General features: G+C 50.7%; 1 protein-coding gene across 1 annotated transcript in view; it reads left to right on the top strand.

Annotated features, from left to right (window-relative positions):
• Efr3b (EFR3 homolog B) overlaps positions 1-19,010 on the top strand; it is a 78,113-nt gene that overhangs the window by 53,969 nt on the left and 5,134 nt on the right. Inside the window, exons 5-20 of the mRNA XM_005360865.3 lie at positions 1,191-1,312; positions 2,188-2,337; positions 3,430-3,564; positions 3,935-4,013; positions 4,788-4,923; positions 5,064-5,225; positions 6,240-6,351; positions 6,653-6,704; positions 8,922-9,094; positions 9,434-9,509; positions 9,789-9,950; positions 11,117-11,248; positions 13,443-13,510; positions 14,380-14,507; positions 15,215-15,306; positions 17,970-18,018. Coding sequence (XP_005360922.1) covers positions 1,191-1,312; positions 2,188-2,337; positions 3,430-3,564; positions 3,935-4,013; positions 4,788-4,923; positions 5,064-5,225; positions 6,240-6,351; positions 6,653-6,704; positions 8,922-9,094; positions 9,434-9,509; positions 9,789-9,950; positions 11,117-11,248; positions 13,443-13,510; positions 14,380-14,507; positions 15,215-15,306; positions 17,970-18,018 — 1,828 coding nt within the window. The remainder of the gene's footprint in view (positions 1-1,190; positions 1,313-2,187; positions 2,338-3,429; positions 3,565-3,934; positions 4,014-4,787; positions 4,924-5,063; positions 5,226-6,239; positions 6,352-6,652; positions 6,705-8,921; positions 9,095-9,433; positions 9,510-9,788; positions 9,951-11,116; positions 11,249-13,442; positions 13,511-14,379; positions 14,508-15,214; positions 15,307-17,969; positions 18,019-19,010) is intronic.

Below are 19,010 nucleotides of genomic sequence, written 5' to 3'. Positions count from 1 at the left end.
GCCACCACCGCCCAGCCTAAATTAGCAACTTTTAAGTAGTTAACTAGACACAGATTAACAATTAATACCAAATACTCTGAAAGTAAATCAGTTAGATACCTTGAGAAATGATAGTATGTGTGTGTATTATTTTTTAAACAACAAATATTTGAGAAGTTCTATAATTTATTGTCAGTCTAAGCACTCTTTGAGACAAGGTCTTATGTAGCCTGAGCTAGCCTCAGATTTGCTCTGTAGCCGAGGATGTCTGCAGACTTCTGACCCTACTGCCTTCACCCCCTCATGCCAAGGTTACAGACCTGTGCCGCCACCCTCAGTTTGTCCCATTCTGGGTACAAAGCTCAGGGCTCGTGCGTGCTAAGGAAGCACTCTCTCCACTGAGCTGTATCTCTAGCTATTAATCTAATCCTCTTTCAGAGTTGTTCGGGGCTACTAACCTAACATAATATCAAGCAAAATAAATTATATTCGTTTCTAGCGGTTTATTTTGTATGCATTGCTTGCTTCTCTGAGGGATGTTATTGAAATGAATTCCCTCTTTAGAACTGGAAGCGTACAATGCAATACGATCCAGCAGCAGAGGATGCTGCCAGAGTAGCGCTAAAGCTAGCCATAGGGCAAGCCCCTGTAATCCTAACAGCTGGGAGGTAAAGGTAGGGATCAAGTTCAAGACCAATATCGGCTACGTGAGATTTTTCCCACAGAGAAAGAGAGGGGGTGGGAGGGAGTCTACCAACAAGGCAAGCTTTTGACACCCAAAATTTCAACAGTAAAATGTGATTCCAGTTTTGAAGTCCAATGCTCGGATTTGCTCTCCTGTCTCAGAATTCAGCCAAGGAGATGCTCCATGCATTGACCCAGCTCTCCTTCAGTCTCGGCATGGTATCTAATTCGCTGTGCGCCGTGCATGCATCCCCCAGGGGTTTGTGCAGCCATGTACAGGGGGAGTCATCATTTGCTTTCTCCTTCCTCCTCTGTCCCCCTCAACAGAAAAGGTCACAGTTCCCAGCTTTTTGTGTACAGGAAAGCTGAGTCGCCTATGAACTCAGGTCTCCCAAGTGTGCTGTTACAGGCAGGAGTTGGTCCCCAGATGCCTGGGTCTGTGGCTTTTTCCATAATAGGTGCTTGGGAATGTCCCAAGGGGCGGAGCAACTGGCCCTCATGCAAATTCTCTTCCTCTGCCCCGACAGTTTGTGAAGTTCGCCAACATTGAAGAGGACACCCCATCTTATCATCGGAGCTATGATTTCTTTGTGTCCCGATTTAGTGAAATGTGCCACTCGAGCCATGACGACTTGGAAATCAAGACCAAGTGAGTAGAGGGATGGCTCCCAGCAGAGCCATCAAGGGGCCTTGAAGGGCTTCAGCACTGGCTGACCAGTCTGTCTTCCTTGACTCCCCTTCTGGTCTGCTGTGGCCAGGATGGGTGGGTGTTAATCAGAATGGGGCGGCTCCCGGCAGGTCATTCTGGAGGAAAAATCTTGGGCCAGAACATAGGGCAAAATATAAGATAATGGAGGTCTCCTGAGCTGAACTTGAGGGCCAGGAGCAAAACACATAAGCGTGCATACACACAACCCCTCCACTCACAGATAGAAGTGTGCACTTGCAGGAACAGCCTGCTTAGCAGCATCTACATCCATCAACAGAGCCCAAGTCCTCACGCTGGCTTTTCCTCACTTCACCTTCTGGGTCCTCCCACCGGCCCATTCTCCTGCCACACTGTATAGGACAGGACATGCAGGACACTCTTGCCTCAGAACTTCTGCACGGTCTGTGCCGTGATGGAAGTCTTCTTCCATGGATCTCAGCTTGCTGCTTCCCCTCTGCCACGGCTTTGCTCACTTTGCTCTCATCAGTGAAGCCCGCCTGAGTGTCCCCACATTCCCCCCAATCCTTCTGTATCCTGCTCTGCCCCCCCCCGTGGTTTTCACCCCCCTTTTAAACAAGTTTCATCGTTCCTCTCTTATGTCACTGACTCTGCCTGCCTCTCCCCACTGGCTTCTAAGTTACAAGAGGACAAGAGTCAAGTTGCTCATTAATGTGTCCCAACCAGGTTAAAGCCCATGAGGAGGAGCAGATAGAGGAGCCTTCCGAGCAGTTAGGTCCCTAGAGCTTGAACCGTGCTCCTCTCGGGGCCGTGGAGATGCTCAGGATGCGGAGATGCCTTGGTCTCTTTCCTTACAGAATCCGAATGTCGGGCATCAAAGGCCTGCAAGGGGTCGTGAGGAAGACGGTGAATGATGAGCTGCAGGCCAACATCTGGGACCCACAGCACATGGACAAGATCGTCCCATCCCTCCTCTTCAATCTGCAGCACATAGAAGAGGCAGAGAGGTGAGTGGGGCTGGGGTTCCCGACTCTGAGCACCACCGTCACCCAGGCTCCTGGAGCTAGCTTGGGCTGGAAGGTAAAAGCCAGCTACGGGGGCAGGAATCTTGGCTTTGTGACTTGTTCTGCAATGAGCACAAGGCTGGTTCCTCCTTGCATTTGGGTCTGGCTTCTGTCGGCCTCTGATCTCCTTCTGTTCTCAAATAAGGACACAGGAGCAGTAAAGGGTCTGTGCTGCCTGGGTATGCGTGTAAGCTGGTCAGGACACAAGCGGACAAGGGACAGATTACCCTCTTGCCCCTCCGGAAGCAGCAAGCTAAGGAGGCATAAATGCCTTTCAAGGTTCCAAATGCTAAAGACTTTCCCTAGGACCTTACTGTCTCCCTTCCCGATGCTGTTGCAAACCTTAAAACGTGACTGCTTGATCAGCCGTGATCACTTAAGAGTTGCAGATACTGGAATTTAATCTCAGAGCCCCCAAACATCAGACTCATCCCGTCCAGTGACCCTTACTTTCCCCTGTAGAATGGGATGGAGAGGAAAGTTCCCTCTACTGTCCCCCACCTTGTCTTTGTGCTCAGATGCTCAGTAAAAAAAGCTCCCCCTTCGGGTCTGGGATGTTAAACTAGCAGGGGAAAGTGTGCCCCCTGGTGGTTGTTTCTGATGTAACAGCTCGCCAATCTGGGGTTGTGGTCTCTTAGATGGGGAATTCTGTTCTGAGAAGGTACACTCTGATTTGCATGTCATTAGGCCACACCCTAGCCAATCACCCTTCACTTCCATTTGTTTCCTTCTTTCCGCCTGTCTACTCCACTTTCCTCTTCGGTTCCTATCTCCCCTCCGCCAACCCTTAGGTATATATTGACCCTTGTGGTCTGCAGGCCTCCAACAGAAGTGGTCCCATGAAAATAACTCTAGTCTCCCCCAACGTTCTACTCCCACCTTCCTTACCCCGTTTAATTGCTGACAGCCATGACTATCACCTGGTGTAGCTTATCTCAAATTCCTGCTTGTCCTGAAGAGAAACCCAAAGGTATATACAGTCCTGGCTCCCCACTTTGCACCCCATCCTCTATCCACAAGGCTCTGTCTCCACAGCCGGTCTCCCTCACCCCTCCAAGCACCGGAGAAGGAAAAGGAGAACCCAGCAGAGCTGGCTGAGAGGTGCCTGCGGGAGCTGCTGGGCCGGGCAGCCTTCGGCAACATCAAAAACGCCATCAAGCCTGTTCTTATGTGAGTTGACTGTTCCAGGTCCCCTGCCCATATCTCCTTGCCAACTGCCCCTGGTCCCCGCTGCCCCTGTGAGAGGAAAGGAGACTGGACAGCTGTCATGCTGTGGTGAGGTGTCAGCAGACCCTGCATCACACAGCAAGGCTACCATGCAGTGGCCATCTGCTGTTTGTGGTGAGCAATAGAGGGGTCCCCAAAACTGAACGAAAGGGCCAGCTCCATCCCTTGTATCAAGCTATACTGTAAGCCCTTCCTTGACTGAGAACGGCAAGGGCCTCTCAGGAGGTGCCCCTGGCCCTCCAAGCTCAGCAATACTCCCTGGGTCATTCTGAGTTTCCTAGTCACCCCCCACCCCTTGTGTTCTCCCTCGCAGCCACCTGGATAACCATTCTCTTTGGGAACCCAAGGTGTTCGCCACTCGTTGCTTCAAAATCATCATGTACTCAATCCAGGTGCGGTAGCTTCCCTGCTCCAGCTTGCACCCCTTCTCCTCCCCAGCCACCGCCCCCCCCTGCCCCCGGGGCACTCCCAGGTGCGGGACAGTACACAAAGTAGGAAGCCACGTGTTCTCTGACTCCCCTCCCCCCAAAAAAACCCTAGCTGCCACAGATCCTGCTGTGTCACCTGACTGTGAAGGAAGGCCAGTTTAATGTTTAGTACGTCCTAGCCAAACATTTTTTATGAAATACAATGGAAACGAATTCCTAGAGAAAAATTACATCTCGCAAAAAAGACAAGCAGCCTGCACCCCCTGGTTCTCTGAGCGTTCCCGACTTCTATAGCCTTGCCTTCCTTCTGGCCCGCCCTCACCTCGGCAGCGGTGTTATCTATCAGACAGATCTTGAATTGGCACTGGGCCCCCAGCCACACTGTGCAGCTCGGAGCTGAACCATGTGGCTTCTCATGGTCCTTGCCAGTAAGACCTGGGAACTGGGAGAAATGAAAGACAATATTTTGAAATGGGTTTCTGGTCCCCTTTGAAGTAAAAGGAACCAGGAAAAAAATGTAATCTGCAAACGCAGATTCCCTGGGATTTGGCTCCGCGTTTGTAGGCCGGGATGGGGGTTGGGGAGTGCTGTAAGAGTGAGCGGTCTGGGTGCCACCTGCAGCGTCCGCTGGCTGTGGGATGACATTTTGGTTCACCCTCCGCCTCAGGGTCCCCGCAGAGGGCTGCCGGGCCTTTGGGGTGGTTGCTTGGGGGACCATCACGTCTTCCTCCCCCACAGCCGCAGCACTCCCACCTGGTTATCCAGCAGCTCCTGAGCCACCTAGACGCCAACAGCCGCAGCGCGGCGACTGTGCGCGCAGGCATCGTGGAGGTCCTATCGGAAGCTGCGGTTATCGCCGCCACCGGCTCTGTCGGTAAGGGGGTCGAGAGCAAACGGTCAGGGGCAGGAGAGAGGGGCAGGGGCCGGACCGACTGGCTGAGTGGGCTTTAGGTATAAGGGAGAGCAGGAGGAATGCCTGTCCTGACTGGCGGGTCCCTCCCTCTTGGCGCCCAGGGCCCACGGTGCTGGAGATGTTCAACACCCTGCTGCGGCAGCTGCGGCTCAGCATCGACTACGCGCTGACCGGGAGCTACGACGGCGCTGTCAGCCTGGGCACCAAGATCATCAAGGAGCATGAGGAGCGCATGTTCCAGGAGGCAGTCATCAAGACCATCGGTGGGGAGGGTTGGGGTGGGCTGGGAGGGGCCACTGAAGCTTGGGGGCGGGCTCAGAAGTGGGACGGGCAAAGATCTGGAGGCGGGGCTAAGGGAGAAGTGCTTATGAACCAAGGCTTAGCTTGGGGCCGAGGAGGTGGTGGGTGAGGCTTGGAAAGGGGCCGAACTCTGGGGGGGGAGGGACGGACCCTGTGACGCTCGGAAAAGGGCGGGGCTCTGGGAAAGGACCTAAGGTGGGAGGGGTCTGGTGAGGCTGGGAGCCGAATGAGGCTCTGGGGAGAGGTTGCCAGGGCCCTAGGACATTGGCCTTTGGGACAGGACTATGCTGAGAGGAGGTACCCTGACCAAGTTTGCAGAGGGAAGAGTTCTAGGGGGAGGAGCCAGGGCACCAGGTTTCCACTTTAGCATCTGCTGTATGATCAGTTAGCGCTATCGTGTTATTTAGGAACACCGTGGGAAAGGGGGGCAGCAGCCCAGCAGCCTATGACACACGTGTCTGGCTGGTCCCTCCGCCAGGCCTTCCTGCTAAGGAAGACTATTCCTGTGTCCCGGTCCTCATTAGTCATGCCTAGTGTTTCCCCACGGTGGGGCCACTGGACGGGAGGTGGAGATTAAGGAAGAAAAGAAGGAATGAAGAAAGCTGTGGAGGGTATTTTTACCCCGGATGTGGAGAAATATGAAACTCTAATTCCCATGGACTCCACTCTCAGAGGTCTCTCTGTACCTAGGCCACGAACTCTTTGGTACCGGGAGTTGGGAAACGAGCGATGCGCCCCAGGCCCTATCCCCCAGTAAAGGAGCCCTGACAGTGGTCACAACCTCAGTAACAAGGGAAGAACAAGTGGCATCTAGAAGAGCCCTCCAGAATCCTCCCCATCCCTTCCCCCCAGAAGGCAATGTCTCAGCCGTCTGCCTGAGCACTGCCCCTGGGCATCAGTGAGCCTCACTCTCTGCCCACTCAACTAATACGTGCTGAGCCTGGGGGACCCCTAAATCTCTGTTCTCGTCCTAACAGGCTCATTTGCCAGCACGCTGCCCACCTATCAGCGCTCGGAGGTGATCCTCTTCATCATGAGTAAAGTCCCCATACCCTCCCTGCACCACCCAGTGGAGACCGGAAGGACAGGGTTAGTCCACTCCCTTCTTCTGGTTCCTGGTTATCCACTCTTACTTCTGTGGATCTCCTCTTGACTCAAAGACCCCTTCAGCAGTGTGTGTGTGGGGGGGGGGGTGTAGTAGATCCCATGGCAACTTTTCAGGTTCCCTCCTCACTTTAGGGAAATCATGTGTCCCCAGTCTGGCTTCCTGGGTAACCTAACAAGATAAGCCCCTGGTGAGAAAATTCATCCGTGGGAGAACTGAGAAAGTGGGGACGGGGGAGCACCCTATTGCCATCCTGCTGAGAGTGCCCGTGTCTCTCCTCCACAGGGAGAACAGAAACCGGCTGACCCAGATCATGCTGCTCAAGTCTCTCCTTCAGGTGAGCGCCCCCTCCAGGGAACCAAGACAGGGCAGTAATGTGTGTTACAAACTGCACAGATATGCGGGGCTGTTAAAGGTATAAGGGAGGATACGAAACCCAGCCTGAGCTCCACTGAGTTGTTCAGAGCAGGGTGGAAATGTTGTCGTTGTCGTTGTTGTTTGAGACGGGGTTTCTCCGTCTAGCCCTGGCTGTCACTCCGTAGACCAGGCTGGCCTCAAACTCACAGCTACCGTCCTGCCTCTGCCTCCTGAGTGCTGGGATTACGGGCGTGCCCCACCACACCCTCTTAATGCTTTTTTTAAATGGTGATTCTATGTGCTACTGGTAGCTCTGTGGCTATAGCTAGCCTTGTGGGTCTTGACGTAATTCCTCCCCCTCTGACCACCCAGTGCCCTTCCCTAGGTCCTGTCCCTCTGGCTCCCCCATTTCACCATTGACGTCTCTCTCACCTTCCCACCACCACCTTCTCCTTCCCCTATGTCTTCTGTGTGTCTCTGCACCTCAGCTTCCATTGCTGGAGTCTAAGTTCTGTTACTCACAAACACCATTCCTATGACTAACTGGTTAAAATATGTAGGTTCCCCAGGGAGTGTGAGTAGTCAGCCACTATGAGATTCTAAAATCTATGTTTGTGTATGTTTGTATATGAACACAAATATGTATTTGTACGATCTATTTAGGGCCTTCCTCTGTGGCCCTGGCTGGCCTTGGACTTTACATAGCCTATGCTGACTTCATATTCAAGATCCTCCTGCCTCAACCCACTAAGTGCTGGGATTACAGGCATATGTGCACTGCCATTCCCTGCCATTCCCAGCTCTGAAATTTGGTTTTGCAACAAGCTTCCTGCCCTAGCCTAAACTTTGGACATCTTACAACCAGGTTATTCTCCTCAATGTTTCTATGTCCACCTTCAACCATCATAAACACCAGGAGAATTTTCTGGAAATACCATTTCCAGTTTTGCTCCTTATTTCAGAGGAGATCTCAATTTCTAATGTGAACATCTAAATTTCAGGCTCTTCAGAGCAAAGTTCCCAGGGTTCCTCCTGTCTCTAGACCATCAGTTCTCAACCTGTCGGTTGTGACCCCTTTGGGGGTTGAAGGACCCTTTCACGGAGGTCGCCTAAGACCATTGGAAAACACAGATATTTACATTATGATTCATAACAGTAGTAAAATCACAGCTATGAAGTAGCAATGAAATAATTTTGTGGTTGGGGTCATCACAGCATGAGGAACTATATTAAAAGGTCACAGCATTAAGAAGGTCAAGAGCCATTGCTCCAGACTGTTCACTGTACCAACCGGCTCCAATCTCTGTTCCCAACACACCGGTCTGTCCAGACCCCCTCACTCAATGCAAGCTTCTCTTCCCTCTTATCCTACCCTCTTCCCTTACGTGTTTGTTTGGCCGCTTTGCTTTGGTAGTACTGGGGACTGCCCCCCCACTGAGTATACCTCCGGCCCCACACAGTGTCCTCTCACGAAGTTCTTTTGTTCTTCTTCTTCCCGTATCTAGTTTTCCTTTCTCCTCTTGGTCTTTGTATTTCTGCAGTTTTGCCTAGTTGGCCCTTGTTAATTTGTGCCCGGTGTCTTATGTGACAGTCTGGGGAACACTCATGTGCCCCTTCAGAGAACATTTAACACTCTGGGCTGGGCCAGCTCTGTGGAAACCTTCCGAATCATCAGGGGTACCGTTCTGCAATATGGACTTAATAGAAAATGCCCTTTGCTGCTGCTGAGCATTTGGCATCCTGTGTGATGTGGCTACCTGTGCTGACCGATTTGAGTCAGAAGGCCTCATTGTCCCAGTGCTGTGCTGACTGTCGGGCATGTGAGTGGACCCTGCCACCCAGCTGTGAGTTCCTCTGCCCTCTAAGTTCTTATGACTCCTGATCTTAAGAAAGCATTGTAACAGAACAACTGGGTGTTCACCAGTTGTTCCCTGGCCAGCTAGGACTTGCAGATACCCTGACTCTCGCTTTTCTCTGGTGCTAATCCTTACTCATTTTTAGCTCTTACCGCTCCTGCATACTGTTCTCATACACCTATATGTCAGCTGAGCTGCACTAAGTAGATTTTCCAGGTGGGTATTCAGGGGGCTCTATACAGAGGATAGACACGACACCAAATCCTGGCTGTTTCTCCATCTCATGTCTGCACAGGGAGTGACGGTGTTCCTAAGCACCGCTGTCCCGGGCTTCCTCACAGGTTTCCACAGGATTCCAGTGCAGCAACATGATGTCCGCTCTGCCTAGCAACTTCCTTGACCGCCTGCTATCCACCGCCCTCATGGAGGATGCCGAAATCCGCCTCTTCGTTCTAGAGATTCTCATCAGTTTCATTGATCGCCATGGCAACCGCCACAAATTCTCTACCATCAGGTGAGCTCAAGATCCCTCCTCCAGTAGATGTGTGATAGGGGAGCCCCCAGTGCGTGTCTTCTTGGCCAGCAACTTCAACACCCAGGTGGGAGAGCAGTTTGGGACAGTGAGACCCACTAGAGCCCGACCCTGGCTTTAGTCAAGGACAGCGGGAGCCAGAGCATGGTTCTGCCTGGGCTGGGGGCTGGAGAGAGTGTGCACCAGCATAAAGTTCAAGAGAAAGAAACAGGAATGTGGGGAAATGGAGACTGGGTTAAGAGCCAGGGAATAAAGCTTGGTGACATCAGGTGGACTCAGGTTGGTCTCGGAGGGCTAACAGGCTCCTCTGTCCCTTCATAGCACCCTCAGTGACATCTCGGTCCTGAAGCTGAAAGTGGACAAGTGCTCCCGGCAGGACACTGTCTTCATGAAGAAGGTGAGTATGACCAGAAGACACAGCGAGCCCATGGAGGTCAGAATTACTAGTCCCAGTCCTCCAGCGTCTAAGCCACTGTGTGACCACTGGTCCCAGAGCCCGCCTCCTCCCTCTTCAGTTGGCCAGAGTTGTCCATTGTTGAGGATGGAGGTGGGGTCTGCACACAGCTATCTCCTCCCCATCACACGGACCCTCCTCCCCAGTTCTCCTCCCCATCCACCCGGACCCACCCCACTGACCACGGCTGTCCTCTGCCCCTGCCCCTGCCCCTGTCCCCAGCACTCCCAGCAGCTATACAGGCACATCTACCTAAGCTGTAAGGAGGAGACGAACATCCAGAAGCACTATGAGGCACTCTACGGCCTGCTGGCACTCATCAGCATTGAGCTGGCCAACGAGGAGGTGATGGTGGACCTCATCCGACTGGTACTGGCTGTTCAGGTAGGGCCAAATGTGGGGAGGACCAGATAAAGATCATGGGGAGGGGCCTGTCTAGCCAGGTACAGATAGGGATACTCTGTTGTGGTGATTGTTTTGGTGTCTGGGGACATTGTACTCTGGTTGGTCACTCCTCCATGATAACCCAAACCGTGGTCTAGACTGGGAAGCCCCAGAAATGAATTAATTTGTGGTTCTTGTTCACCGTTAAGGTAAAGAGAATACAAGGTCACCCAGAATGACCCCTGAACCCCTAGCATTTCAAGTCTTTCATGGGGTCTGAGTGCTACCCCAAAAATTTCCAAAGGGGGCGTTCAAAAGCCCCAAGTGATCCAGTAGCAAATATGATCATCTAAAAATCCTCTTCCTCTCAGATTTAGTTGTTCAGAATTGTCTCTGATGCTTGTTCAAAGAGGCTCATTACCCAAACTGGAAAGCCAGTGTCCCAAACCCGGGACCTGTTTCTTTAAAAAGCTTCCGTTGTGATTCACAGGCAGCCAGGGTGGTACTAGGTAGGATCTGAGACTCTGAAGATCTGTCCGGGTAGTAGTGCACTGCCATGGAAGTCGAAGTGGGTCTTTCAGACCTCAAAGGCTGCAGTCTCTGGGTCCTGAAGCCAAGCAGGCATCACATTCTTGAACTTAGTGACAGATGTCTTAGGTCAACTTTGTGACCATGCTAGATCCTGCAGGCCAACTAGATGTTATAATTTTCTTTGTTTACCCTAAGGGGTGCAATTTGGGACATCTCTGAGCCCCAGCCTCCCAGTGATTCCCACGGCTTTTAGCATATGGACCCAGTTCAACGAGCCGATGCAATCGGCTAAGTTTCAGCTTTGCTGAAGGAGATGGCTGCTGAATGGTGGGCTTAATGCTAATGAGGAGGTTTGGACAGTGGCAGTCACTACAGCTGAAACCACAGAGTGGCGAGATGAGGCTCTTGCTTCTGCCTAGTAGGGATTGATGAGTCTCCAGTCCATGGATTATCCTAGGGGCCGTTCTCTCGAGCTTTTTAAGGATGACTTCTCCCTCCCAGAAGGCTATGGGACAAAGATTTAGTCTAGAAAGATGAGCCATCTCTAATAAAACTGGGGAGAGGGCAGGTGGGAGGGCGTAGATTTTAGTATGACTTGTCAGGGAAAAACTTCGAAAGCCTGTCTGTTACCACAGGATGTGGCCCAAGTCAATGAAGAGAATCTGCCTGCCTATAACCGCTGTGCGCTCTACGCTCTGGGTGCAGCCTACCTGAACCTCATCAGTCAGCTCACAACAGTGCCTGCCTTCTGCCAGCACATCCACGAGGTTGGTGTCCTCGTGATCCTGAGAACTCAGTGAGCCCTGGCACATTAGACTTAGGCTTTGGAGGAAGTATTGAAGTAAAGCTCCTCTGTCCTCAGCCTCCTGAGTAAAAGGGTCCCTTATACCTGCTCCCTACCCACTGTCCTAAGGTAGCATATGACACACACTCCTCCAACCACGTGAACGGAAGCAACTTAATAAGAGGTTGCGTAGCATATATAAATTCCTGGGTTCAATTCCCAGACCACATAAATCTGGGTATAGTGGCATAAGCCTATAATCCCAGCACCCAAGACTCAGTGGTAGGGAAACCTTGGCATAGAAAGTCTAAGGCCAGACTGGGCCACATGGGGCCCCCCTCCCCACCAACAAAAAGTTTTAGGAATCTGAGCAAGGTGATATAGACCTGCAATCCAGCCATCTAGGAGGCTAATAGTAAGGCCAGTCTGGGCAACACCGAAACTCTTAGGTTAAAGCCCTTGCCATGCAAGCCTCATGGACCTGAGTTCAATCCTGCAACTCATGAGAAATCCAAATGCAGTAGTACACACCTAAATCCCAGCACTCCTGTGGCAAAACGGGAGTCAGAGACAAAAATGAGACAGAAGCTCGTGGTCCAGCTGCAGTGGCAAAAGCAGGAGAGACCTGGCACCAACAAGGTGGCAGACAGGAGCCAACTCCCCAAACCTCCACACATAACTATGGTGTGTGCATGCCCCTGACACACACGGACACAGACACGGACATGGACACGGACATATACACGGACACACACACCAAGTAATTTAAACAGAAAAGAACTCTTGTCTCAAAACAAAAAGACAAGATTTTTGTCATGAACCCTTCAGTACCACAAAAGCAAAAGTAGGACTGTGAACCCCAGCCATGCCAATTGAATACTTGTGAAAATTCCTGTCACTTGCTTATCAAGATCGTATCCTTTTCCTTTGCTGAAATATTTTAAAACAAGCTCCAGCTCCCTCTGCATGAATGTAACCCACATATCAGTATGAGTAGTGGAAGACGATGTGCAGTGGGATCTCCCTCCAGTGCCACCATGTTGTTGCCTAGCTAATTCAATTTTGAATCTCCCCCTACCTTGGCATTCTCTAGTAGCCAATCTCGTCAATCAACCCCAGTTGTTGCATAAAGGTTTTTTTTAAAACCTTCTGAAGGTGGCTGGAGAGATGGCTCAGCGATTAAGAACACTGACTGCTCTTGCAGAGGACCTGGGGTCCATTCCCAGCACTCACGTGGTAGCTTACAACTGTCTATAGCTCCAGTTTCAGGGGATCTGACACCCTCTTCTGGCCTTCACAGATACCAGACATATGAACATAGTTCATATACATGCATACAGGCAAAACAGTCACATACATAAGGATTTCTTCCTGACTTAAAATCTTAAGTATTTTAGGTGGACTCATGATGTGTAGGATTAACTGTAAAATTCCAGGTCTCTGCTGGCCTAAGCTGGCTTGGGGACATGAGGGTAGACGCTGTGCCATTGTACCAGAGACTTCCCAAGCGTGGTGGACTTTCACAGGCTTGGGGCTGATAAGGGCCGTCGGTCAAGAAGTCCTCTTCACTGGAAACAGTGGCTGTTGGCAAGTCACACGCTCACACCCGCACCCCAGCCAGCTCTGGCTTCTCGCCACTTCAGTAACTTTCACAGCTCCTCCAGAAACACTTGCAAAGGCTACTAAAGAGATCTCAAGCCGCCACCGTCTATCAGCCGCTTTTCCCTCAGCCAGTCTCAGCACGTGGTGCCACCTGCACCCCCCCCCCCCTTCTCTCACGGGCTAAGAAAAAAAGCCCAGCCTCTTAGGAATGAAGTCCTCTGCACCTGGAGGACACTTGACATATGTGCGTCATCAGTGGCGACAGCTTGAGCAGCGACTCATCTCTCCGGGCAGCTCTGACGGCGACTGGGGATCTGGATTCTCCCTGGAGAAGCTCTGTGTTTGCATCTCCAAGGCGGCTGCGGGTGGGGAGCGGGAGGGTACTGACGTGAGCCTGCAGCTTTCCCTAGCTCCTGCTCTGAGCCACCCGGCCCTGCTGGATCCAGCTCTCCCTCTCTCCCGCTCTGAGCCTCCCGGCCCTGCCCCTCCCGGACCCAGCACTCCCTTGCTCCCGCTCTGAGCCGCCCGGCCCTGCCGGATCCAGCTCTCATCATTTGTTTCCTTCCGAACTCCAGGTGATAGAGACCAGGAAAAAAGAAGCACCATACATGCTTCCCGAAGACGTGTTTGTGGAAAGGCCCAGGTAAGGACAGTACCGGGGATGCGGTCAAACACGCGAGAGTGGGCAGTATGAGGCCAGGCAAGGACAAACATCGGGGGACTTTGACCCTGGGCAGAGTTTGGCTCCCAGCACGTTACCATACCCCTTTCACAGCTGCCATACCATCAGGCCTCAGGCGGGCCGTGGTGGACAGGGAGTGCTGTACTGCATAGGTGATGTAGACTCCAGGAGCTTTGGTCAAACCCAGGGAGGGTGCATCCTAAGGAGTCGCCCTTGACAGGACCCTGCCTTCAGACAGTGCTATGGACCAGTGTCGCTTCAGCATGAGCTCAGGGGAAAGCTATTCTGAAGCAAGGTGCCCAGCATCAGGACTTAACCTTCTAAACCATGGCCTCTCATTCGCTAACTGGAATGTTGTTTAAAAAAAAAAAAAAAAAAAAAAAAAAGGTCAGATGTGGTAGCATATGCTGGGGTGGAGACATGCAGGTCTGTGGGCTCACTGGCCGGCCAGCCTAGCTTACTTGGTGAACTCAAGGCCAGTGAGGCCAGTGAGAGACTCTGTCTCAAAGCAAATGTAGATGTTGCCTAAGGAGCAACACCCAACATTGACCTCTGGTCTCCTCCACACACCTGCGCACACATATACATACCCAAAATTAACCACAGAAAAGTGTGCTAGGGAAAGGAACATTCATGTGTGGGCATAAATGTTTGCAACTGAAGTTTTCTGCATAAAATGTAGGATAGTAGGTGTCCACGGAGGAACAGGGACCAGGGGAACTTTCTCCTGTTTCTCTGTCATTTTTCATAGTGACTATGTTGCTATTGGGATAGTCATCCAAGGATTGTTCAAGCTGCCCACAGTTCTACTTTGCCTCTTTGTCCTTCAGGCTGTCTCAGAATCTAGATGGCGTGGTGATAGAGTTTCTCTTCCGCCAGAGTAAAATCAGCGAAGTCCTGGGGGGCAGCGGCTACAATTCGGACAGGCTCTGCCTGCCCTACATCCCTCAGCTGACAGGTATGCGCTCCGGGCAAGGCTTCCACCCTACCTCTGCCTTTCCTGCCACGTAAGCGGCCTAGGGTGAGGGGGTGAAGAGACCTGAATCTCTTGTGGTGGCGCCTTAGATGTTATATAAGAGCTGAGAGACATAGCAGAATTTACGGGGAGATCGCTATTCCGATGCTCCTCCTCCTCAGTCTGGGATCTCAGAAAGCAACTGGGCCATGAGAATAACCTGACTTGCAAAGGGTTGGTCTGTAATACTGGAAAGAGCACACATGGGTTATAGAACCAGGGACCCATTTCAAGACTTCTGTCTGTGCTACTTACTTCCCTAAAAACATGTTGGGCAAGTCTCTGGACTACGGAATTCCTGCATTAGAGGGTTGTGTGGTGTGTAGGGTAATGAAGTCAGATGCGCTTAGGGAACACTACGTGTGTGACCATTACTGACGCTGCTCGTGGATGCAGCCAGCTTATGCTAGTTGAGATATGCTTTCTTGTCCTAGCAGCTCCTTTGTTTTCACACATGGTTGCAAAATTCTTAACCCAAAGAAGCAACCTAAGATGGGTAAAGAAGACCCACAGCAAATAGAAGCTTCTGGAAGCTCCGTGTGTAGCCTAAGTTTGTACCGAGCCATTGAGGACTATATCAAGGCACAGAAGGTGGGACCAGTGGTTTATCAAGGACTGGAAGCCCCAGCTTCTGGGCTGTTCTTTTCCAGATGAAGATCGTTTGTCCAAGAGGAAGAGCATTGGAGAGACCATTTCCCTTCAGGTAGAGGTGGAATCGAGGAACAGCCCAGAGAAAGAGGAGGTGAGTGTTTTGTCAGTACACTGGGTGCTAAAGTACTCCAGAGCCACCTTCAGTCATTAAAGTATCTGCAGAAATGAGTTTCTTGAGCATATCCATTTTCTTACTGACTCTCATTATGTGTACACCATTGGTATTTCCAGCTAAGAGATTAATGTTCTTCTACCATGAAAGTATCACTTAAAAAATCACTTTAGAAAGGCTTGCTCCATCCCCTATCATACAAATTAGGAAATTGACAGGCCTGGGCAAGTGTCACACAAAGTAAGGAGGACCCACATCTGAGAGGGACTGGGACAGGAAGACTCATGGGGAGTCTGAGGGCAGCTGTGGAGGACGCTGGATCTCTCCCCAGGTATAGAAAAGCCCTTAAAGGTTTTAAGCATCCCTCTAGGGCCAAGCCCTAAACCTGGACATTCAGAGCTGCTCTGGAACAGTTCCATGGAAGGCAGGAAGCTCTGACCCTGGCTAATTAGTCAAGCAAAGTGAGGAACTGGAAGTGGGGGCCCTCAGAGACCCTTCCAGTCATGAAAGACAGGACTGTTGACAGAGGTTTCGGTCCCATCCAGTCCCACAGCTGTTCAGTCTCAAAGAAACACACAGAGGTCTACATTAATTATAAACTGGTTGGCCTATTAGCTCAGGCTTCTTATTAATTAACTCTTACATTAACCCATAATCCTTGTCTGTGTTAGCCACATGGCTTGGTACCTTTTATCAGCAAGGTATTCTCATCTTGCTTCCTTTGTGTCTGGGTGACAACTACAGACTGAGCCTTTCCTCTTCCCAGAATTCTCCTATTTTGGTTGCCCGGCCTATACTTCCTGCCTGGCTACCGGCCAGTGAGCATTTTATTAAACCAGTTCAAGTGACAAATCCTTACAGGGTACAAGACCATTGCCCCACAGTACAGAACTTCTAGTGTATCACAGCCTTAGAGTTAGTTGACTGCTTCCCCATGCTGCAAACAGGACTTTCCCATCAAGTTCAGTAGTTAAGTGAAGCTAAGGAGGAGAAATGCTTACCTTACTGGTGGCCTCCTGGGACACTCGTATTGGCTCTTTCCTTGGGTCAGCTGAGCCCAGGGGTACCCTGGTAACTGATGCAGAGCTGTGCCCTCCCTATGCTCCACTGCCTCAGCCCATGGTGCCCTGGTTCAGGATCATGTGCCTGCTGACTGCCATCACTGTGAGTGATGAATCAATGCTGATGCGGTCAAACCTTAATCCTAGTGCCCAGGGCTGGCCCTGCTGTGTTCATTTTATCCTCCACGCCACCCTATAAGTTTCTGCTGGTGGCACTGCTACCAGTATCCTCCACGACACACTCACTCATCTGTTTGCACAAGTACACTGGTGCCAAAAATCTCCCAGAGTCTGCCCTCTTCTCCACTGTGGGTGCTTGGACCTTTGGACCTTTGGAGTCTTCTTCCTTGAAGCCCAGCTAGGTCCCATTTCTTCCACACACAGCTCTCTGCCTGCTCTCATTTGGAGAACTTGCTTTTCCTTTTCCTTTACCCTATCGTTCCTTAATGCCAGGAGTTTATCTGCATTGGTCTTCACTGACCATGGATGGAGGGATGGGTGAATGGATGGATAGATGGTGTGTGTGCGTGCGTGCGTGTGTGTGTGTGCGCGCGCGCGCGCGTGTGTGTGTGCGCGTGCGTGCTTGTGTGTACAGGATGAATCCTCTATTCATCTATTAGCATGTAATTCTTTTGTTAACAAATTTGGCAGCTTCTGTTGCCCTACTGAGAGTTCTGCATGCTATTGATGTCCATACAATATTTGCTCAATGTCTTTATCCTGTGTCTGTCCTTTCTAGTCAGATACTTACTAAATGGCAAACTAATCAAGAACTGTACTGTCCGAATTTTCACAAGCTGAGTGTGCCCACCCCATCACACTCAGATCGGGCGATCAAACACAATCATCACCCAGAGACCTGTCTGGGCCCCTCTCCCTCGAAGGAACCATTTAGCACAGTTGTGTCCCCTTGTGAGACTTTGTCCTGTTAAATAACTCTCTTCTGTCAACATTTCCCCCTTATTTTTTTGTGATGGCATGTGATTCATCATGGGTGTTACACCAAGAAGCTCATAATCTGGTTCGAAGTTCATGGACTCTAATCCATCTTCCCTGAGGCATCTTCCCTGAGGCCATGCATCCATGGAATTCCCTTCTTTGAGTTTTATTATTTTTCTCCCTCTTTCATAGACTCTGCAGAAGTTGAGATCCTTTGCCTCCAGTCTTGGGACCAATGTCATCAATAGAGATCCCATTACTGCTAACTCCCGTGACTTACTGTATTAAGATTCATCACTTCGGGGTATAATTTAATATCATGAACCTTCAAAATGTTATGAAGCTCTCTGAGTTTATTTTGGAGATTGTATTTTTCAACTGCCTCTTACATCCAATTGTTTCTCTGAGGACTTTTTTTTTTTTTAAATCATGAGATGGTTTCCTCCCATGGAGCTTGACAGGATAGTAGAGAAAAGAGAAGAGAATTCTATTCTGAGGGAATCTAGTGAGGAATTGGCCTCATTTGCGTTTTCTCCATACGTGCTCTGGGAATGGGGGTGTCCTGGAGACATTCCCCTAAGAAGCAAAGGAGCTGCCTTTCCTCCCTCAGCTTTCTGAACATGTCTGTCCCTTCTCCTTTAGCGAGTGCCTGCAGAGGAAATCACCTATGAGACACTGAAGAAGGCCATTGGTAAGACAGCAGCCCAGGAGCCTCTGAGGAGCGGGGAGGTTGGGGCTCACATGGACCTGGTGGCAGAGGCTGATGGCTTCTTGAAACTCAGCGGCCCCCAAGCTGCAGCTGGAAGTCCCCACTCTCTGAAGGGGGGGTGGGGGGTGGGACTGCCTATCACTGCGTGTCATCACTGCGTGTCATCACTGCGTGTCATCACTGCGTGTCATCACTGCGTGTCATCACTGCGTGTCATCACTGTGTGTCACTCACCCCCTTTCCGCCTTTAATGACAACTATCTCTGAAAGTTTCCACTCGAGGGCTAGAGCCAGGTGGCTGGTTTGTGCAAATAAAACTTATTCTGAGTGAAAGATGACACAGGGGCAAGATGTCCAGTGAAAGGCAAGAGAAGAAATTGTGTTAACGTTCGTTCAATAAGGGCCATAGACTTTTTTCTTAAATATTTATTTATTTACTTATTATGTATACAATATTCAGTTTGTGTGTATGCCTGCAGGCCAGAAGAGGGCACCAGACCTCATTACAGATGGTTGTGAGCCACCATGTGGTTGCTGAGAATTGAACTCAGGACCTTTGGAAGAGCAGTCAGTGCTCTTAACTGCTGAGCCATCTCTCCAGCCCCAGGGCCATAGACTTTTAACCCTGAGTCACCTCTTTGTAGGACTGGCTCATGAAGTGTTATTAAGAAGTTGTTTCTAACTGATGACAAATGAAGCCACTAAATGGACTTTGTGTGAAGCCTCTTCAGTAATTTGTTATTATAAATGCATTCAGCGAGGTGTGGTGGTGTACACCTTTAATCCTAGCCCTTGGAGGCAGAGATAGCCAACGATGAGTCCTCTGTGAGTTCGAGACCAGCCTGACTATGTAGTAAGCTCCAGAACAGCTAGGATAAATGAATGAATAGATAGATAGATAGATAGATAGATAGATAGATAGATAGATAGATAGATAGATAGATAGATAGATAGGTAGGTAGGTAGGTAGGTAG

This window comes from Microtus ochrogaster, linkage group LG3 (assembly GCF_000317375.1).
Source record: "Microtus ochrogaster isolate Prairie Vole_2 linkage group LG3, MicOch1.0, whole genome shotgun sequence".
NCBI classification, from domain to species: Eukaryota; Metazoa; Chordata; class Mammalia; order Rodentia; family Cricetidae; genus Microtus; species Microtus ochrogaster.
Note: the sequence above shows the minus strand (reverse complement) of the source record. Positions and strands in the feature narration are given on the sequence as shown.